Below are 19,563 nucleotides of genomic sequence, written 5' to 3'. Positions count from 1 at the left end.
AAGCGTGAGAGGGGAGAGAGTGTGGGGAAATTGATTTTTGAGAGCAAAGGCACTGTGGAAAATTTAAATTAAAACAGGAAATCGACAATACTCATGGAAGAAGTAGTATGTTATTTTTATAAGGAGCATAATTTTTTATGATGATACGAGTAAAATTTGAATTTTATTTTTTAAATTTTTTGGAAATTAAAAAAATGCATATTTTTTTGATTTTGAAATTTTTTAAGCAGAATGAGAGAAATTTTTATTTTAGTTTTTTCGAAATTATTAACAAATTTTATATTCGAAATTTTTAAAACAATTTTTATACTTTACGATTTTGAAAAAAAAATTTATTTTGTCTAACGACATATCCTTCAAAACTAGTTTTTCACCAAAAATTACTTTAGAAGCTGCCAAAGGCAAACAAGCCTGCCGACAGCAGAGCCTTAATGCGTATGGCAATAAATTTTAATTTACTGACGCGTCGCAAATTCGAAAAAAATACTAACATTCTAACTATGTAAATCGTTTTCATTGTTTTTTCTTTATTCTTTACTCGTTCAGTCGCAGCCAAAGTTCAACTGCAAATAAATATTCATTTCATTTTCTAGAATTTGGCGGCGACACATAGACGCTGCATACATACTTATACCAACACCGCTTCGGTATGGCGTCCTAGGTGTTGGTGGCATGCCGCCATCTTCTGGCAGCTTCGCGCCGGATGTCGTTGTCTTCGCCGATTCTGACTATTTGTCTGTGCTGCCGTGAATAAAAGCAACTGTTCGAGAGTAACGGCATCCCACTACAACAGGCGACTAGTTGAGACTATTGTCACTTCAGTTGCAGCTAATAAAATATGCTGCGGCACTTGTGCTCGTTTTGATTTCGTTTTCGTTGCAATTCTTTTATGCTTTTCGCACTTAACTTGCTTTGGTACAAAGACTTTCCTCTGACCAATCTTGCCGAAATAAGGTTTGGTTTTTAAATTTTCTACCACGAAAGAAAGATTTCTTAAATTTAGCAAAAAAATATTTTTTTTGACAAAAACGCTGTAACACTTATTCAAAAAAGTTTCACAAAAAGTGCCTCAAATTTTCTATAAGCTATGAATTTGTCAACAAAAATTTTCATATTCACATCTCCCATCACTCTCTTCCAAAATTAATCATTTACGTCACATCACTCAGCCTTCGAACCCTTTGACATTTTAGTTCCTTCTAAGAAGCGCTCACTGTTTGCACCGCCGTCTGGTTGTACCGAATTATGTGTATTAAAATATTTCACAAAACCAAAAATATTCGTTTGTAAGCTTCGGCATATTGTACATTTCAGTCACCTTCCTTTCCTTCTCATAATTCGCCTAATCACATGTGAATGGCTCGAACTTTTCAGGAAAGTATACAGAAAAGATTTACATGAGCATAATTCTCTGATTGTATGTGCTTCAGTTTCTGCTTACTCATATGCATCACTGTCTTTCAATCAAAATGTTACCTTCTATTGCCAGACATTTTAGCAGGGGTCCACACTCTTTGAAAGCAAATAATTTCATTTATTTCGCCCTTTTTTGTTGCCCTCGGGCGAAATTTGACAAATTGCCATTTAACATTTCAATTATGACTTGAGCATATATATTCACTGGTGCCTGCGAATTTTGAAAGTCCTAGGATTCATTGTTTCAAGCTGATGTGTTTTACAACTTCAATGCTGAAATCTCTTGAAATTTCAATATTTTTTAAGATGACTTAAATTTTCAGCCTTATTAAGTTTAAGTAGAAGTAATGCACTTGAGCACAATTCTCCTTGTTCAGGGTATAAAAATAGATTTCTGAAAGCTCTTTTTAAACAATTAAGTAATCAAATTTCTCTTAATTATATTACACTCAATATCTACTCATCCCATTTTGGTAGTCTTAAAATAAACCCAACCATTTCGTTGCCATTAAACATGAATTTCCCCGAAATATTTCACACCTGAACGCACTTCACACAAAAGCTCAAGTACCCTACAAAATGTCTGGAAATATCCGTTTGTCTTTGCCAACGCTTTCGGTTCCTGCATTTCATTCAAGCTTTTCCTTTTTTATTTGGAATCTTTTAAGAATGAAGCCACAAGGAAACGATAACGAAGAAGAGCTGACCACTTGGATAGAAATTCTTTAAGGAACGCGAAAGATGCAAGCTCCGTCTTTTTCACATCCTTTTATTTGATATCCATGCCCAGCAAGCCGACAGCTCGGTTGACCATTTGAAAAACTTAATTCCTTCAGCGTATATTCAGCTAATAAAAATATGGGAAACGTCAAGTGTGTTTACAAGTGCAGAAGATGTTAAAAAGTAAAAATGAAATAGTTCAAGTATTTGAAAAAAGGATTTTGCACTGCAATCGAGATACTTTGGTATAAATGTGACGGGGAGGAAGGAAACGAATGAGTTAAAGATGATGACCGCAAAATGATTTTGTTCCACAAACGCAGCTTTTGGTGGGTTCTCGGGGTTACAATTGGAAATGTTGAGTTGAGACCAGAGCAAGCTTTTATGAATATAACAGCAAAAATTAGTTTCAACTTGCAAAATAATAATATTCTAAGGAAGTTTCTGATTTAATAACAACATACCTGCCTTTCTTCAATAATGTCTCTTTCGACGTACCTGCAGAGAACGTTTTTTCATCAGAGAGCGTATACGTTCTTCAGAGAACGTTTCTAAACGTTCTCTGCGTTCTTTATGAGTGAAAATTTCCTTTCAGTTATAAATTTCTCGCTTATTGTACACCCTGTACTTAGGGTAATTTTTAGTTGTGGTATTTTGCGGTTGCTTTATTAGCTTAGCCATGTTATAAACCAGTTCACAATAGCTAAATATTCGTCAGGTGCACCCTTTGTTTGAGAAATATCTGCAGAAATGTACTTTTGGCGGTTGTTGCGCATGCTAGGTGGCACGTATTCTTGCTAAAAATTTTTTGGTGGCGTTGTATGTCATATGATTTTATTTTATTTTCAAGTAAAAAAATAACAATATTTTTCGTGAATTTTTTTTGAAGGGCATTCTATTTTTTTTAATAAAAAAAAAACGATATAAGTTTGGATAATTTATTGTCCTATAATAATCGGTGTTTAATATCAAAAATAATTGGTTTCCCTAGATCCTGTAGCCGATCTCAAGGAGTACCGACGAAAAAAATTATCTGGCGGCAAGGAAGATTTTTCTGCTTAAAATGATATGAATTCCGAATACTAAAGAAAAATGAATACGGAATTTTCGATCATGAGCAAATAGGGGTGTTCCAAAAAAATGATTTTTTTTGTGAAAAATTTTCAGTATAAAGTAATTTAAAAAATCAAAATTAGAATTGAGCACATATCTCAGAAGGTCGTGAAATTTCACGTCGTTCGTTCAGCCGTTACGTAAAAAGTTTCTTATCCGACTCTAACAGTAGCGTTTCAAGAAAAACCGGTTAAAGTTTAGGTTACCGAAGCCGCTAAGTTAAAAAATTTCTGACGAATACGTATATAGCTCCGAAACTAACTATTTGCCGGATCAATTTAAAATTGTTTGAGAATATTTTCAAATACAGAGGAGAGTCATGGGCAGAGAAATAGCACACTTTAAAAAAACATATTAAAATCAGTTTTTGGTTTTATCAAAAAAGTGTATCGCAATAATTGTCTACGTCAGTGTATGACTTGATTTCCACAACTTTTAACGGTAACGGCATTTATTTATTTTTCTCGTTTCCCTTACATGCTCAAAGTATGCCATTTCTTTATCCACGATAGTTTATGCAAATATTCAACTTTTCGAAAATTTACATATGTAAGTACATAACTGTTTAAATAAAAAATAGTATTATATTATATTTAACTTATTTTATTTTATTTTTAAATGCAATACTTTTTTTTAATATTTCTCAAAAACTTCAGTAAGTTTTTCATAAAATTTCAGATCTATTACTTGCTCCCTGAGCAGCTTCAAATATTTCTACTTAACTATGTCTTTGGTTTGTGCAATTTTATATTGCGTCGGTCAACGCTACTACCGGTGGAATACATTCCTCAGATTCCCCACCACTACCATTTCCACCATCACCACCACTTCCACCACCAATTTTCGCTATTATGTCAACCAACGTCGCATCTCCTATTAAGTTATTAACAAATGGCACTACAAAGTCATTCGCCATCTCCTCCATTTCACTGGTGTTCTCATTCACCGCCAACAAGATCCACTCCTCAATGATCTGGTTCAACTTTTTGTTAACAATTTTGATCTTGGACAAATTTTCTATTTCCGAATTCACATCACCGATGGTGGCGCTAACCTTGAACTCCCTCAAGCGCACCTTGCCGATAATGCTGTATTTGGCCGAGCCGACAATTTTCAAATCCTCAATGGCAAACTTGGCGCCACCAGTGCGTCCCGCATTTATTCTATTACCGGTGTTCATGTCCATTTTATAGTTGGTGACGAAATGCACTTTATGCCAGTGGAAATTGAAGGTGACTCTGCTGAGCAGTACATTGATCTTTACCGAGAAGTCAAAGTCGTCCAGACCATAGAGTGTGAAATCGTCGATTTCACCAGCCAACACTAGACCACTTGAGTTGAGCGCGATATTGCGGTGTGAGAGACGTGCCGGTGACAATGGTCCGAGCCCGAGCCCTGGGAAACCGCATGGCATTTGCGTGCGTATGTTCTCAATATAATCGGTTATTTGACTGGATAAGGAGCGATCGTAACCTATTGAAAGAAAGTAAAGAGTTTGTTATTGGAAAGTGACACTTTATTGCCCATTGTATTGAATCGGTAATCTCCAAAACGATTGTTGAAATACTACTGTGTGATTTATTGCCCGACCGATACTATGTAAAAATAAATACATATGCCTTAAAAATGGAATGTGCCTTATCTCGAACTACGCAATGAATCGCTAAAAACACATTTCTAAAACTTTGTTGTTTTGAGGGTCGGAGCAATTGCACGTATTATTTTTAGAGGCACGATATCAAAAGTACCAAAAACTAAAATTTGGCAAAATTGTTGCTAAGAAGCCTCTCCAACTTTCTTTTGCCTATTCAGCGCCACACCGTTATTTATTTTTTTTTTTTTTAATATGAGTGAGCCATGTCTTTGAAACAACTTCCGATAATTCTATATTCAAATACGAGTATATCTCTAATCGAACAGTTGAACAAAAAATATAGTGTAGTCGAAAAAGTCTCTAATCAAACCTGAACCTTAATGATCCAAATATGTACCTTTTTGGTCGACCACTTTTTGCCATTTGTCTGCTAGAGACATTATCCATCAGTGAAAAACTTTTCTGTTTTCTCGGCGAAAAACTACGAATTTTCACAGGCTTCTCTTGCTGCCATCTTTAAGGGAGTTCTATATTAACCGAAAATCCTTTTCCATAATTTCATCGACTTTTAAAACGATTTTTTCGAAATTCTATATTATTTTCACTCACTGGAACTTTTTTTCAACTTCTCCGAATTAAATTTTTTTTGATTAAGTGAAGCTTAAAATCTCACCTTTCCAACACTATATGGTATGGCACAGTGTGATTGGTAGCACTGGAGATATATAGTACGACTGCAAGGACATCTATTGACGAAATACGAAAAAACTTTTTCGACTACCCAATATTTCAAGAATTTTAGGAAGGATCTCTAAACTGCCAGCTTATAAGAACTCACGAAGCTGAATTTGGTATTTGATCAACAAAGCAATGAATTATCCTCTGCAACATTTCCTGGCAAACCCGACTCACACCTCAATTTAAATCAATGTTGAACATCTATTTAATTTCGGAAATCATAACTGCTACATATCAAATTTATACAACAATTTATTTGTGTGCGAAAAACCACGGAAAGCTCAGCGCCTACGACTTTCACAAAACGTGTGCACACATAAATTTCCTACTTGAACAAGTTCAAGTTTCGCTAACCGATTACCAACGTGGTGTTTCTTGGCCAGCAAACTCACCATTCAGACGCTCCTGAAACTCGTAACTGTACGCTGCTGCAACAAGCGCCAATAACACCAACAGGAACTTCATTTTGAAAATCACTTCGTCACTATGCGTTCGCCACGGATACAGCAAGGAAACTAAATGCCTTGGTTAGCGACCCGCTTGGTTTTATACGCTGCGCACTTTCTGCCAATGATAAACTCATTTCTTCCTATTTTTTATACGCTTTTTGTAATAAATATTTTATTCCAGCATTTTGGTATATTATTAGCGGTTTATCAATAGCGCTAAGCTGTTCGTTAAGCTGATTAATCGCACGAAGTTTTGTTATTGTTATTGGTCCAATGTCGTTAAGATCCGCAGGTGCAAGTTCGCCAATAAACAAAGTCATTAAGACAATTCAAAGCACTCGTGCGTCCCATAAAATTATCGATTTCTGGCAGGCAAACATTCGCAAATCACCTGGATTATCACGTGAAAATCTTGCGAGTAAACGATAACGCTCGATAAGGAAATTTCCTTATCATGCGGATTAGGGATATTGTTAAATGACTCAATAAAGGTATTTACGCTGAAATACAATAAAATTTTCTACTAACGCGTGCATAAAGCTCTGAAGCTCTCGAAAAGCTCTAAAACTCTCAAAAAGCTTTTGTCGCTTCTTCACCTCTTCTTCTGGAACTGCTTTGTGTTTTAGTTAACCCGAGGGCGGAATCACTGCCTAGTTAAAAAAAAATCTATAACGCATATATTCTGATGGCATTATCGCCGTAAAGAAAAATCTGGTAAACGATATTTCAAAAGCTTTAATTTTTAAGAGATCAACTCTTAATCTGATCTGATAAAAAGCTCAGCTCTGAAGCAATTAAAGGTTGGAGAGCGATTAAAGATTTGGAAGCATTTAATGTTAATATTTTAAGTGAAAATTAGTTCCATGTTAGTGCTCTAATAGTAAACATTGCAGTATGCGCCTTCAGTACTTATTACGCCCTCCACTTTTTGCTCTTGAGTAAGAGGGAGTTGGAAATAATAATAATTGCTTAGAATATTTAAGATTTATTCCAAAAAGTTATCTAGAAAAGCAACAATCCATCAAATCATCGCTGATCCAACCCTTTGTAGTCACCACCCACAAAACGCTTAGGCATTTTTCCAGTAATTTATAAAGCTTTTATTTTAAATAAAGAATTTATTTCAAACAAGAACTATATTCTTCACATTATTTAATAAGTAGGTGGTATACACTTGTCCTTCTCATCGCTATTACCGCCCACTGCAGCAATCACGTCAGCCAAAGACATGTCACCCAAAACACTGTTCACCTTTGGTACCGCCAGAGATTCGATGGTTTCGGTAATCAAATCTTCATTGTCATTAACAGCTACCTCGACAATTTCAGCCAAATATTCGTTTAGCTTCTCGTTTATGTCACCTTCACCCATGATACCCTCAATGTCGGACTCAACGTCGCCGATGTGTGTGCGTATTTCCAAAGTCTTCAACTTCAATTTACCGGTCAGTATACCCAATGAGTACTTGACAACACCCTGGACACTAATGTTTTTAACAGCAAACTTGGCTGGACCACTGCCGACCAAGTTGATGGTGAAGCCAGCTTTTTTCAACAGCAAACGTAAATCGTACTGTGTATCGACATTCACATTGCGGAAAGTGAAAAGGAAGTTCACTTTGCTAGTGACCGCATTGATCTTCATCTCATCAATATCGAAATCGTCCAAGCCGTTCAAACGGAAGTTTTCCACAACACCCTGTAGTTGTAAGGCATCGGTGTCGATGTTGACTTCCTTGTGTGGAATCTTCAGTGGAGCGAGTGGTGGAAGGCCGACTCCGGGGAAACCACAAGGCATCTGATCACGTATGCCCTCGATAGCCTCGACAGCGGCGCTGGAGATCGAACGATCGGCTGGAATAAAAAGGGATATGAGCATAAATAAACTTGGTTGTGTTTCCTACACAAATGTTCTGTGAGAGCACTAGATCTGCTATGTTATATAGATCTAAGTTAAATAAGCTCCTGATCTTGACCTTAAACATATCGACTGATTGGGTGTGCTTACCAAATGTTTCAGCGACTTGCGTGGCTGTCGCCAAACCAACGAGGGCCAAAAGGAATATTGCGATTTTCATTGTAAATACTAACTGCTCGCACGATTAACAGTTCTCTAACTACGCTTTCTTCAGACGCAGTAAGGGCTTTTATAGAATTGAACGAAGACTTCAAAGGCCGAAACTGCTAATCGGTCATAAAGCAAAATCCCATGCAAATAAAACATAAATCACAAAATCTAATAATTCAGTAGTAATATTCAGTAAATCTATCTATGTATCTATGTACTACAGTTTATTAACCACATTCGACTGCAAGTGTGAGATTACAATAAAAAGTAATTGAAAGAGCTTTAAATCTAATTTGATATACAATCGCACTAGATTTGAAGTAGGCAAGGTTTATGTTTTGTTTCTTTTGTGCGAGCGTATTTTCAGCGTTTTACTTGATAATTTTACTGCGAAAAAGATTAACTTTATTTCGAAAATTAATAAAAGAACCGCGGTGTTGGATTGGATTATAAATATCGGGAATGTGAATTATGGTATTCTAATTATAATATTTAGTTAAATCGACAACAATTAGGATTGATCTCATCATAAAATCAAAGCTTTCCTGCTTTTCCTTCGGCAAAAAAGTCAATTCATAAATCTTAATGCCATTAGGAAGCGTACGCTTATAGACCTTCAAATTGTAAGCGAACATCAGCCAATCTTCTCCTTCAGACCTTGTTTTTTGTATGCGAGTTTAATGCGAAAAGAACGCACAACTCAACCAACACCAATATTACTGTTATCTCAAATGGGTGGCAATAACAATTCCAAAACTATTTATGGTATACAAGTATTTATATGGTTATGTTGTGTTAAAAGGTCGACGTCCGCAAAGATTTTCAACCCTATGGGACAGTGTCCAGTAAGAATGCATTTTGCTCAGGCCAAGTAGTTCAATAAATCTCTTGTATTCTATTCTAGGCAAGAATGACTCGCAGTCACAGGAACTGGTCATTCACCAGTGCCTGCCAAGCACTTGCGAGGTTGGTATCGGAAGTGATATTCTTTGTGAGAATTAGCGAGATTGCTTTGCAAAATTTTCCGTAAAACAAACAAAAACCAAAATTGATTTTCTCACATAAATCAAGCGGACGTGAATATCGGTAACACCTGAATGCACCTGTGCTACTTCGCAGTAAAGTAGAACACCTGTTCTGATAATACTAACATGGAAATTCTTTTATGAACTACAACAGGTGTCCCGTTATCAGTTTGTCTTAACGGTAAGCCAAAATTAAATGTCAAGGTCTGTCAAAACAAACAAATAATCAGAATGCTGTTTATTCTTAGAGTTACTGTATCCTTTCAATTAAGATCATACATACATACAATATATAAAAATCCAATGTATGTAATTGATAGCACAGCTTTACTAAAACAAAAATAATTTTTGTTGATCTAAGTTTCTTAGTAAATGTTGATGCTTTCGAGCCTCCAGATTACGATCTTATTCCCGCAAATATTGAATGTTGTCTTGTTAGTAATAACAATTAACTTTTCCAGTCATGATTAGGGTTCTACGTACCTTTTTCGCGTCATTTTTTAGTCAATGAAAATCTAGCTTTTATTTCAAAAGTAATTCCAACGGACTACTCAGAAACATTGATAAACGCCAAATCCCCATGTATCGGTACCGTCTACCAATGAATGTGAATAAGAGGTTGCAACATCTACAGAAAGAGGATGAACTTAGTGATTTGATACATGATCAAGTTAGGAGAGATGAAACAATTTTTTAAAGTGTTGAAAGTGGAAGGATGGATATTATTTTAATGGCATTTGCAAAAATCTTCGGAACTAAGTATGGAAAAGTTGAAAATGGAACAAATTATGGAACGAAAGATACAGATGTCATGGTTATAACTGTTTCGGAAATTGAAACTTGGAAAAGTTTGTCTTTATAGTCGAAAATTTCCTAGGAAACCATTAAGTACGGAAATATGAAAAAATTCCGCAAAATATGCTGACAAATCGTCAGAATCCAGTACCAAATTTGATTATCGGGTTCAACTATCTTCGAGTAATCTATATAAATTTTTGTATTATTTTGGAAATTATAGTGATGAGCAGGGAGAGTGGTTCAACAAGAATCTAAAAGTGATGGAAGAAAGGTTTCGATGTTTATGGGATTATCACATGATGGCAAACTACTGTTAATTCTTAAAAAAAGGGTGTCGACTGGAAAAATATAAAACAAAATAAAATTCGTGTTTTAGAAATATATTAAATGTTTTGACTGCTCTGCAATCTAGAAGCATGTGTTCAGGAGTTTACGACTCCTTATTGCAAAACCTGTAGTTTTCAGAAGAGAATATGTCCATATTGAATAGCTTCTGGTTATATGCCATAAAGGTTCCGATATGAACACATTTTTCGGAGCTTGTAGCGTTTTCTTGTATAATAATCTATGGCACATTTCTTGTCAAATAAAAAAGTTTTACCTGCAAGGAGTTCGATTGATGATTTTGTATCGATCCCATAGTGATACGATGCCGGCGGTTCAGACAAATTATCAGTTTCTTGTGTGATAGAGAGACAGATGAACATAGAGTTGCAAGCCTTAATTGAACATGAACCTGATTTTAACTTGAATCAATTTTCTCCGAAAAAACACCTGGGGCTTTAATACATGCTATAAGTAGAAAAAGGTAAAGTAAAGTTTGATATAGCTTTAAATCGCAATAGAATTCCTAACAGTGAACTCATACCTAAACATCAATATAAATTTCTTAGTCGTCAAATATGAGCACTTAATCTTAATCTTTAATTTATTACCGGTTTTGCGTTAAATGCATTTCTGATATATTGCCCCACAATTAGAATAAAGTAATTTGCGCCAAAAAAATATATATTGTTTCAATAAGTTGCATTCACTAACGGAATGTTTTGAAAATATTGGCCAATTAAGAATGGCATTTACTTAATCCGTCTTATCGTGCAATTTGACTCTATACCCCTCCATAAATGGTGTGGTATATGGTATATTGAACAGATGTTCATTAGTAGTTATAAATTATTATATTCTAAATTAGAAATTTGACCAAACAATAACATGTTCTACTTGGTAATGAAGAATGTAGTCCCTGAATTTATCACAGATGATCACCACTCTACTAATATCCACGTTGTCTCTTCTAATAACATACAGTTATTTTTTGTGCTCGCTTACTCGCTGCCAATGTCCTTACTTAACTGTTTTGCGTTTCCAAAAACACTATAAATCAAATGCTGTCTTTATCAGTGATATGGTTATGGGGGGTATTTCGAGTAAAAAATATAAACATATTTTGAAAACCCATATCAACTAAATCATGATACGAACACTTGAACCTCTACGAAGGTGGCACTAAACCATCGATAACCCAACAGTATCACCGAGGATTAGATTTCCGTTAGCCGTTATAAAAGTAATTTATGAAGACAGCCCTTGAATTCTTTAAGGAAAATATACTTAACAATCTATAGTTAAAAGCTTACAAGTTATTGCCTCGACTTTGTTTTTTTGGTGTTGGGAGTTTTGGTGGGCTATATAAACCAAAGCATGCGCCACTTTGGCATTATCGAACTACAAAGTCTTGGTACGCGAGTATTTAATTTTATAGAAAGAAAATGCGCATAGTTTTCTTTCTTTTGTTTGGCTTTCTCGCTTTGGCTGCCGCCAACGAAGCCGAGAATCTGAGTGAAAATGAGTGGGACATATCATGGGAAGAGGGTACGTACAATTGTTATACTCTTACATTACAATATCTGCATCTCTTTCCCCACATATTTATCTATGTGTTACCTCCAAGCAGGACAGGATCGCGGTTTGATCCTTAACTCGCAAGCCAAAAAAGCGATAAGAAACTTTATGGAGCAAATGCCTTGTGGTTGGCCGGATCTGGGCATTCCACCGCTAGCACCATACACGAATGCCGAGCTAAACCTTGAATTATCTAGATCAGTAGTTGAGTAAGTAACGATCGTTAGAAACCGAGCTTCGTTTCTTAACACAATGAACTACTTACAGCTCCATACTCCAATTCATTCGATTCCGCTTCGATGGTTTGGACCAGATGGTCATCAAGAAAATGAAAGTTAGCTACACATTCAAAAAGAGGGTTATCTACCACTTCGTCTTCAGGGAGTTGAAGGCCACTGCTCAAATCTACAACACGGATACATTCGTCGACATGATGCGTAGTTTGGGCATGTCAGTGCGTTATGAGGGTACAGGCCCATTGAAATTCGCCTTACAGGATCTCTCCATTGAGGGCAGATTCAAGTATAAAATGCCACTCTTCTGGGGCTCCATCAAGATTTACAATTTCGAAGCTAAGGTCACTCTCGGTGGTGTAAGCTCAAATATTGGCGGTATTTTGGGTGATGGCAAATTTAATCGCTTCCTCAACGATAAGATTGAAAGTATCATCCCCGCCTACATCAATGGCAATCAAAAGGAAATTAGCGAGAAAATTGAAAGCACTCTCGTGCCACGCATCAATGCTTATCTCAAGGGTCACAAAATTTGGTGGTTGTTGGGTCAGATGACAGGTTCCAGCAACAAGTGCTACCCAACACCAGCACCATGGTTGGCTCTGGAGTAGTGCTTGCGCTATTTGTTTTTGTAAAATGTGTTGAGAAATAAAAAAATTAGAAATCTACAGTTTTAGTTTTTTTCCCACGCTTTCTTGCTAAGTAATAGCGTAAAGTCGAGCCGTGACATAAAGTTTCAAAAAGTCATAACTTCGATATTGTCAGCTGTCACTTGTTCACGTGATTTTAAGGGGTTGCTGTATTGTTATTGTCAGCTGCATCAACAATTTTTCTAGTTTTGAGGTGGAAACAAAAATATCGTGATTTCTTAGCACTGAATTATAAAAATAGCAATATTATATCATAAATCACATGATCACGTGATTTAAAGGGCATCAGCACTTTTTCTCGCTTTAAGTTGGAAACAAAAATAGCAGAAATTTTTATGACTCAATTATGAATTACCCATATTAATGATTTGGTCATAAATCTGACTTTGCCACTTAATCAGTCCAATCTGATAACGCGGTAAATCAGTTAATCCAAAATAAACAATCATACGAAATGTTTGTCTTCCATATAGAAAGATATAAAAGCTAAGGGTGCAGCTGTGCAGAAATCAGTCGTTCGATTGTTAACTTACCGTTTTAAAGGTTTGTCAAGCAGTCTATAGCACAGTTTCGAGCATGAAGTATTTCTTGGTTTTGGCTTTGGCAGCCGTCGCTTTTGCGGCCACAATAAAAAGTCCTGACTTCGGGCTATCACCATTCACTGAAGACAGTGAAATCGAAGTGGTCTACGAGAACGAGGATGGCACTCAAGAAAGTAAGTTCACTATATTGCATTTGCAAGTCTTAAGTGTCGCTGACACAATTACCTAATTTTGCCTCGACAGTTGCGCCTTCGTTCATCTTGTCATGGCAGGCACGTCGCATGATTCGCAGACTCCAGAAGCAAATGCCTTGCGGCTTCCCACAATACGGCATTCCCCCACTAGCGCCATTGAAGAAGAGCGAAGTCGATGTACACTACGAAAGTGGCATTGTAGAGTGAGTATACTCGTTACATGTTTCGAACTAGTAATTTTTATCCATTTGCATTCTTCTCTTACTTGATCGCACCAGAACCTTTGATCAACTCACCCGTTTCCGTGTGGATGGCTTAGATGATTTCAATATCAATAGATTCAAGCTGAACATAATTTTGTCTAAGGTCACTTTCGATATCACCTTCAAGAATATTCGTGCCTCTGCACCACACTACACCACCAACACGATTCTGGATGCTTTGCGTCAGCTGGGTCTCTCCGTGCAATACGAAGGTGATGGTTCATTGGACTTTGGTTTGAAAAATTTGCGTGTTGCTGGTACCTTGAAATACAAGATCCCTATCTTGTGGGGATCCACCAAAATTACTTCGTTGAGGGCTACTATCACCTTAGAGAGTGCCAATTCCGAAATCACCGGTATTTTCGGTGAAAGTAAATGGAACAAACTGCTTAATGACAAACTCGCGAGCTTTATCGAATCTGGCATTAATGATAACCAACAATTGATCTCGGATAGCATTGAGAACACTGTAGTACCACGTGTGAACCAAATGCTTAAGGGTAATGATTTCTGGACTCTTCTCGATTCGATTTTGTCCAGCGACAGTGGTGCCAGTGAAGATGATCCCATTGAGACCAATTGTGTGGCACCCGAAGATCCTTGGGCTTAAATATATTTTAGTAGTTTAAATAAATATTAATATACTGTGAATAATAAACAAATTGTGTTTAAATTGCGTGTTCTGAAATTTTTGTTTTAGGACTCTCTAAACTTGAAGTACAGGGTTTGTCCGTAAACTAATAGGACTAATTTTCTTCCGCCGCGTTTGCACTACGGAGCGTTCGCGCACCGACTGGATTCGGTAGAGGTGTTCCTAGCTAACGAAGGAGCGCCTGGTCAGTTGTCTCCGAGCACCTGGAGAGCCAGGACAAACATTTTCGCGCGACGTGTTTCTGTGAGTGGTGCATGTCGAAATCGCGCTGGCAGCGCTGCATGGGCGTAGAAGGAGCATGTTTTGAAAGTTTTTAAAGAGTTGCAACAATTGGTTCAATAACTTATTTTAATTCGTCTCATTCCTATTACTTTTCGAACAAACCCTGTATATTTGGTAGAAGGATCAGTTCTTAAAGCATTGTGGCAATACATTTTTTTGATCGCGTCGGGTTCAGTTTTACCCTGTACTCTTTTGGTGCTCTTAAAACCTAATACATTTTGCCGAAATTATTCTCCAAACTTTCTTATATTTGCTTATATTCGCTCAGTTTCTATAATCAAAGCTAAAGAGCTTTTTCTCCGAAATCAGAACTTTCGCGCACTCCTCGACGCTGTTCGTATAATTTATGTATGTTGCTTGGTATTTTAGTTTGGCATTAATCGAAATCCGAATTTTATGGCCACGCTGCCACTAAACCAGTAGCGAATTCTTTGCCTTATCACTTTAGCACTTTCAACTTGAGATAAGCCAAAGAACAGGTGTTTCAAGTACCTTATATTACTAAACGCGCTTTTTTTATGAACCACCAGTTAATCCAACACAGTTGGCCGAAATGCACAAGTTTATTTTCGCTTTCTGCGCGCTGTTGCTCCTCCAAGGCAGTCAGGCTTTGCAGGCTGGCGGTTCGTCGGAGGAGTTAGAAATTGAGGCACGCAGTCTATTCGACGATGATCTACGTGAATTTGTGGAGTTTTTGCGCTTGCAAATGCCTTGTGGTTATGCGCCAGCGGGCATACCACCGTTAGCACCTTTACAAGCCGCCTACCGTGAAATGGATTTGACTTCCGGCAATGCAGCGTAAGTTGAGCGTTGAATGCAGCACAGCAACATATTTATTTGAACTTTCCCCGACAGTATACGTGGCAATGTCACCAATCTTAACATCAGCGGTCTCGACGTTTTCGAAGTGCAGGACCTGCATTTCAACAACATACTGCAAAGAGTGCGGTACGATTTGGTTTTCCCCGAAATTCTGTTCACCGGCCTCTATAAAGCTGATATAAAAACTAAGCTCTTTGGTCCCTCAGTGCGGGTGTATGGCGATGGCGCACTGCATTTGGCTTTGAAGAATTTGCGCATTTATGGCACTTTCATAGTGCGTCCCAAGCTCACGGGCAGCGTGAGGATGACCAAGTTCAAGATAACAACAGAGTTGGGCGCAGTGGAGTCGAAGTTGACTGGTATCATGAATAGTACATTGAAGACGAAGCTCATCAATGCTTGGATTGAAGAGTTTATAAATCTGACATTCAACGACAGCCAAGAAGAGGTAAACGCGGCACTAACGCGTTGGGTTGTACCACCGGCGAACCAAGCGCTCGATAAAGTACCAGTAGTTGGTTTTCTGGCATTACTATTTGGCGTTATAGAAGGCTCATTACCACAAGAGACACTTTGTTAGAGAATTATATAGAAATATGGAGTTTATAAGATTTAAAGTTTTGAATAAATATCTAAAAAAGTTATCTAAAGTATTGTTAACTTAATATGTGTGACGCTACGTAGTGATTGAGTGAACGATCTGGCTCCTCTTACACTAGGTAAAAACTTTTGAGGATATAAATGTTCTTCGAAATCGCATTCAGATTTAAAACTAAGTTAAAAAGATTTGGCACATGTTGCTACAGCCTAACGGTTGTTGTATAACCTAAAACTAATCGAGATAGACATCGAGTAATATACGCATAAACTATGATCAAGATGACGATGTAAATGTAATTCCGTGTGACTGCCTGTCCGCCTGTCTATGCAAGCGATGACTTTGAGATATCGTCATGAAACTACTCTACACGTGTTCCATGGTGAAATGAAATGGTGAATGGCAGAACGAATGGGCGGATGAGCCTAATCGGACCACTGCTATGCCCACAAAACCCACAAAATTAAGTGAAATAACTAAGATTAGAAAACTGTAATTTAGCACAGGGGGGCCGTCACATTCAATTTTACGTCATGGATATCGCAAGAGGTCTTTATAGAAGCGAAGGAATGATGGATGAATGGATAAATTTCAATCGAATTTGGTATTTGGCATTCCCACGAAAATGGTAGTATTCGGATTACAACACGTCTACTTCCCATATCTCACAACTTTAATTCTATCTGAGTTTTCACTTTCCAATACCCAAAAAAATCACAAATTAATACATAAACCTTCACAAATAGTGCCTGCCTCTAAGGTATGTCGTCTCAGGTCTAAATATTGTCAAAATCGGACCATAACTATTCAAACCCCCCAATACCGGAAATGTAGACCCCAAAGCCTATCAGTGACTTCTTCCGAAAATATCAGACAATATGTAAGATATATAATAGCACTTAGGTAAGTATCCTTTCCGGAGAGTATTAGTTTTTTAAAATAGGTTGAAACCTCCAGATATCCAATGTAAAGATTTTTGCACTTCCGACTGACTTTGTACCATGTATGTATATGAGCCAATATATGAGTTACCTCAATTAAATTTACTGAGCGAGCTTGTGTTCAAAGGTATATAGTTGTGCTTAGAATGAGCCCCAATATATTTAAAGTTAAGACCTTCAAACATCCAGTTGACTTTAATCTTTACATATTGTTGATATGTATGACGTACCTTAATGAAACTTAGAGGGCATTTGCTTGCATTAATACTAAATAATAATGTCTGCCTCTCTCTACGAACATAGGCCAAGCTCCCTGCTACATGGAGCAGAGTCATGGACGATAACAACATCTGATGAGTCGAGAGAAGAAGAATAATGACAAAAATAGATAAAAGCATGTCAAAACGATCATTATCTCCCATACCTAATATAAGACTTTCAAACCTCAGTTGGCTTTACACCATACATATCGGTTAATATGTAAGCTATCTTAACAAAAATAGTTGATTTATAAGAAATGTTTGGTTGCACCCGAACTTAGCCCTTCCTTAATTGTTTCTATTTACCATACATTTTATTGAAATCTAAAAATATATTTTTTCCTTCTTACAGGTAAGTGAAGCACGAGAAAATACGACTATACTAGCCGAATAAGCAGATGGAATGTATCCAACATATGTACATATATGTAATATGAACATGTACTTTGAAATTCAGGTAATTCTATGCTTGTGTGGCTTTCTAAAAGCAGCCTCATACAATGGATCACCCACATTGGCTCTTAATTTAGTATGAAATAAACGCGAATCATAAAGTAGTCAGCTTAATAACTGCCAACAATTGTGACATTTAACACACGAAAGAAAGAACATATGACGCAACGTCGCCTAAATAGAGAAATAAAAGTGTAACCAACGAAATTGTAGGAAAAATTCCTTCTGGCACGACATCAGCTTGCACTGATTCGTCTTGGCTCATTTCATTTGCAATTTATGGGCCAATATGGGCAGTTGCTGTGGCGGCAGCGTGCAGTTTTCTTTCTCTGAGGGTTAAAGTGCCGCAAAATACAAGTAAAGTATATATTGTAGATAAACACAAATGTACATATGTATGTAGCTAAAGGCATGAACACCTTGCCAAGAAAGACAGATCACAAAAAGGTTATGCGATTGAAGCAAATGTAGCGGTTGGTTGTCTTTGGCGCACTTTGAGGTGATGAAAATGTCCTGTAGTTTTACGACTTCAAGCTACTGAAGAGCTGGGCCTTTCATATTTTAGTAGACATTTATGAATGGCAGGCAGCAAAGCCGACTTGTGATATGATGCAATAGTTTAATGAGTAACTCAATTGATTTCCAACGGCCAGTAATCAGGGAAATATTAGTTATTGGCAGTTTTATGAGTGTCTTAAAAAGATAAGGCCGTAAAAAATGTGTTTTAAGGAGAAACCACATAAATTGTGTATAAACAATGTGCTGAAATGTTACAAGTTCGTCCTTTTAGGATTCCATAGGCAGTATTCAGTTCCTACTGCAGTTTGCACTGATGCTTTCTCTCGACTGTCAATGCGCATTCTCGCCTTACGTAGACTAAGCAGCTTCTGTTGTCCGTATTACTGTCATTGTCAACCTTACTGTACACGTACAACAGACCGACGGACTAACAGCAGTCGGCAGCAGCAATTGTGTCGTCTAAATCAGGCTGCCCGGAACACATGCTGTGCGCACGGTCCAGCACCTTCGTTTGTATTCGCTATTTCCTACATTTATTTCGAGTGTGCTGCCGCCAGCCCATTGCGCGGTTGTGCCCGAAATGCAGGCTGTTACCATAAGTACAAATATTGCGGCAACAAAGGTGTGATTGTTGTGTGTGTCAAAATCCTTGGACATCCCGCTGGCAGCTTCGGGGTTTTGTCTTCTTCTTTTGCGCTTGGAAGTATGCTTGCGATTTGACGTCTGTATTTTGGTACACATTTTGTTTCCTATACAAATCCGATTAAATTTCTGCTTTAATTACGATTTATTGCAAAGAGTCATATGCATATAGGCATATGTATGGATATTTAGCATAGTTACTGCTTGACAATTTTTCTATATTTTTTTTTTTTAGAGAGAAAGAAAAACGTAAACTTTAATTGCACCAAAGCTATAATATTCTTTATGAATACAAAAGATTCGTTATAAGAACTATATTCCGATCGTTCAGTTTACATGGCAGCTATAGTTATCCGATCTGTAAAATTTTGTCGTCAAATCATCAATTGATCAGTTTGTAAGAGAGCTGTATGCTATATCGATATAGGCGGTTCCGCCAAATTTTCATATTCTAAGAGAGAAATGAAACAAAAGCGGTTAGGGATATCAATGAAATTTTTTATGGATCTCGATTTCTTTCGGATTGCCACCACGGGCACGCTTGCAGAAGACCAAACGCTGAACCCAACTTTCGACGGTTTTCAAGCATAAATCGGCCGATACTGCTGCAATTTCAAAAATATTCGGCCAAACTGCACCAAACCATATTTTTTTCGGGATGCAATGGTGACTCAGAGTACCTGTAGATTG

General features: G+C 37.1%; 7 protein-coding genes across 9 annotated transcripts in view; 5 read left to right on the top strand and 2 right to left on the bottom strand.

Moving 5' to 3' along the window:
* Positions 1–19,563, top strand: part of LOC105232266 (40S ribosomal protein S8) — a 366,487-nt gene that overhangs the window by 210,322 nt on the left and 136,602 nt on the right. The gene's annotated exons all lie outside the window — the stretch shown is intronic.
* LOC105232275 (centaurin-gamma-1A) overlaps positions 1–19,563 on the top strand; it is a 267,016-nt gene that overhangs the window by 125,626 nt on the left and 121,827 nt on the right. The window lies entirely within an intron of this gene.
* Positions 3,922–6,131, bottom strand: LOC109579964 (uncharacterized). The gene is made up of 2 exons (XM_049447839.1): positions 5,974–6,131; positions 3,922–4,722 (listed from the first exon to the last, which is right to left on the bottom strand). Exons 1-2 carry the CDS (start codon positions 6,044–6,046, stop codon positions 3,995–3,997), a joined length of 801 nt encoding a protein of 266 aa, XP_049303796.1. The 5' UTR covers positions 6,047–6,131; the 3' UTR covers positions 3,922–3,994.
* Positions 7,107–8,198, bottom strand: LOC105232270 (uncharacterized). The gene is made up of 2 exons (XM_011213911.4): positions 8,038–8,198; positions 7,107–7,883 (listed from the first exon to the last, which is right to left on the bottom strand). The coding sequence occupies exons 1-2, from the start codon at positions 8,105–8,107 to the stop codon at positions 7,183–7,185; spliced, it is 771 nt and encodes a 256-aa protein (XP_011212213.1). The 5' UTR covers positions 8,108–8,198; the 3' UTR covers positions 7,107–7,182.
* LOC105232271 (uncharacterized) lies at positions 11,630–12,723 on the top strand. Its single transcript, XM_011213912.4, has 3 exons — positions 11,630–11,792; positions 11,875–12,031; positions 12,090–12,723. The coding sequence occupies exons 1-3, from the start codon at positions 11,690–11,692 to the stop codon at positions 12,664–12,666; spliced, it is 837 nt and encodes a 278-aa protein (XP_011212214.1). The 5' UTR covers positions 11,630–11,689; the 3' UTR covers positions 12,667–12,723.
* On the top strand, positions 13,207–14,377 carry LOC105232273 (uncharacterized). The gene is made up of 3 exons (XM_011213913.4): positions 13,207–13,420; positions 13,491–13,644; positions 13,720–14,377. Exons 1-3 carry the CDS (start codon positions 13,282–13,284, stop codon positions 14,312–14,314), a joined length of 888 nt encoding a protein of 295 aa, XP_011212215.2. The 5' UTR covers positions 13,207–13,281; the 3' UTR covers positions 14,315–14,377.
* LOC105232274 (uncharacterized) lies at positions 15,155–16,104 on the top strand. The gene is made up of 2 exons (XM_011213914.3): positions 15,155–15,436; positions 15,494–16,104. Exons 1-2 carry the CDS (start codon positions 15,192–15,194, stop codon positions 16,038–16,040), a joined length of 792 nt encoding a protein of 263 aa, XP_011212216.2. The 5' UTR covers positions 15,155–15,191; the 3' UTR covers positions 16,041–16,104.

This window comes from Bactrocera dorsalis, chromosome 1, assembly GCF_023373825.1.
Source record: "Bactrocera dorsalis isolate Fly_Bdor chromosome 1, ASM2337382v1, whole genome shotgun sequence".
Lineage (NCBI taxonomy): Eukaryota > Metazoa > Arthropoda > Insecta > Diptera > Tephritidae > Bactrocera > Bactrocera dorsalis.
This window is presented reverse-complemented; position numbering and strand designations above follow the sequence as displayed.

Excerpts from the sequence above, each read along its gene's own strand:
- LOC105232271 (XM_011213912.4), top strand. The coding sequence starts at position 11,690 with ATGCGCATAGTTTTCTTTCTTTTGTTTGGCTTTCTCGCTTTGGCTGCC. Across the intron at positions 11,793-11,874 it reads GGACATATCATGGGAAGAGG|GACAGGATCGCGGTTTGATC; the intron begins GTACGTACAATT and ends ACCTCCAAGCAG. Across the intron at positions 12,032-12,089 it reads TTATCTAGATCAGTAGTTGA|CTCCATACTCCAATTCATTC; the intron begins GTAAGTAACGAT and ends AACTACTTACAG.
- LOC105232274 (XM_011213914.3), top strand. The coding sequence starts at position 15,192 with ATGCACAAGTTTATTTTCGCTTTCTGCGCGCTGTTGCTCCTCCAAGGC. Across the intron at positions 15,437-15,493 it reads TTGACTTCCGGCAATGCAGC|TATACGTGGCAATGTCACCA; the intron begins GTAAGTTGAGCG and ends TTTCCCCGACAG.
- LOC109579964 (XM_049447839.1), bottom strand. The coding sequence starts at position 6,046 with ATGAAGTTCCTGTTGGTGTTATTGGCGCTTGTTGCAGCAGCGTACAGT. Across the intron at positions 4,723-5,973 it reads GTTTCAGGAGCGTCTGAATG|GTTACGATCGCTCCTTATCC; the intron begins GTGAGTTTGCTG and ends TTCTTTCAATAG.
- LOC105232273 (XM_011213913.4), top strand. The coding sequence starts at position 13,282 with ATGAAGTATTTCTTGGTTTTGGCTTTGGCAGCCGTCGCTTTTGCGGCC. Across the intron at positions 13,421-13,490 it reads CGAGGATGGCACTCAAGAAA|TTGCGCCTTCGTTCATCTTG; the intron begins GTAAGTTCACTA and ends TTGCCTCGACAG. Across the intron at positions 13,645-13,719 it reads TACGAAAGTGGCATTGTAGA|AACCTTTGATCAACTCACCC; the intron begins GTGAGTATACTC and ends TGATCGCACCAG.
- LOC105232270 (XM_011213911.4), bottom strand. The coding sequence starts at position 8,107 with ATGAAAATCGCAATATTCCTTTTGGCCCTCGTTGGTTTGGCGACAGCC. Across the intron at positions 7,884-8,037 it reads GCAAGTCGCTGAAACATTTG|CCGATCGTTCGATCTCCAGC; the intron begins GTAAGCACACCC and ends TTTTTATTCCAG.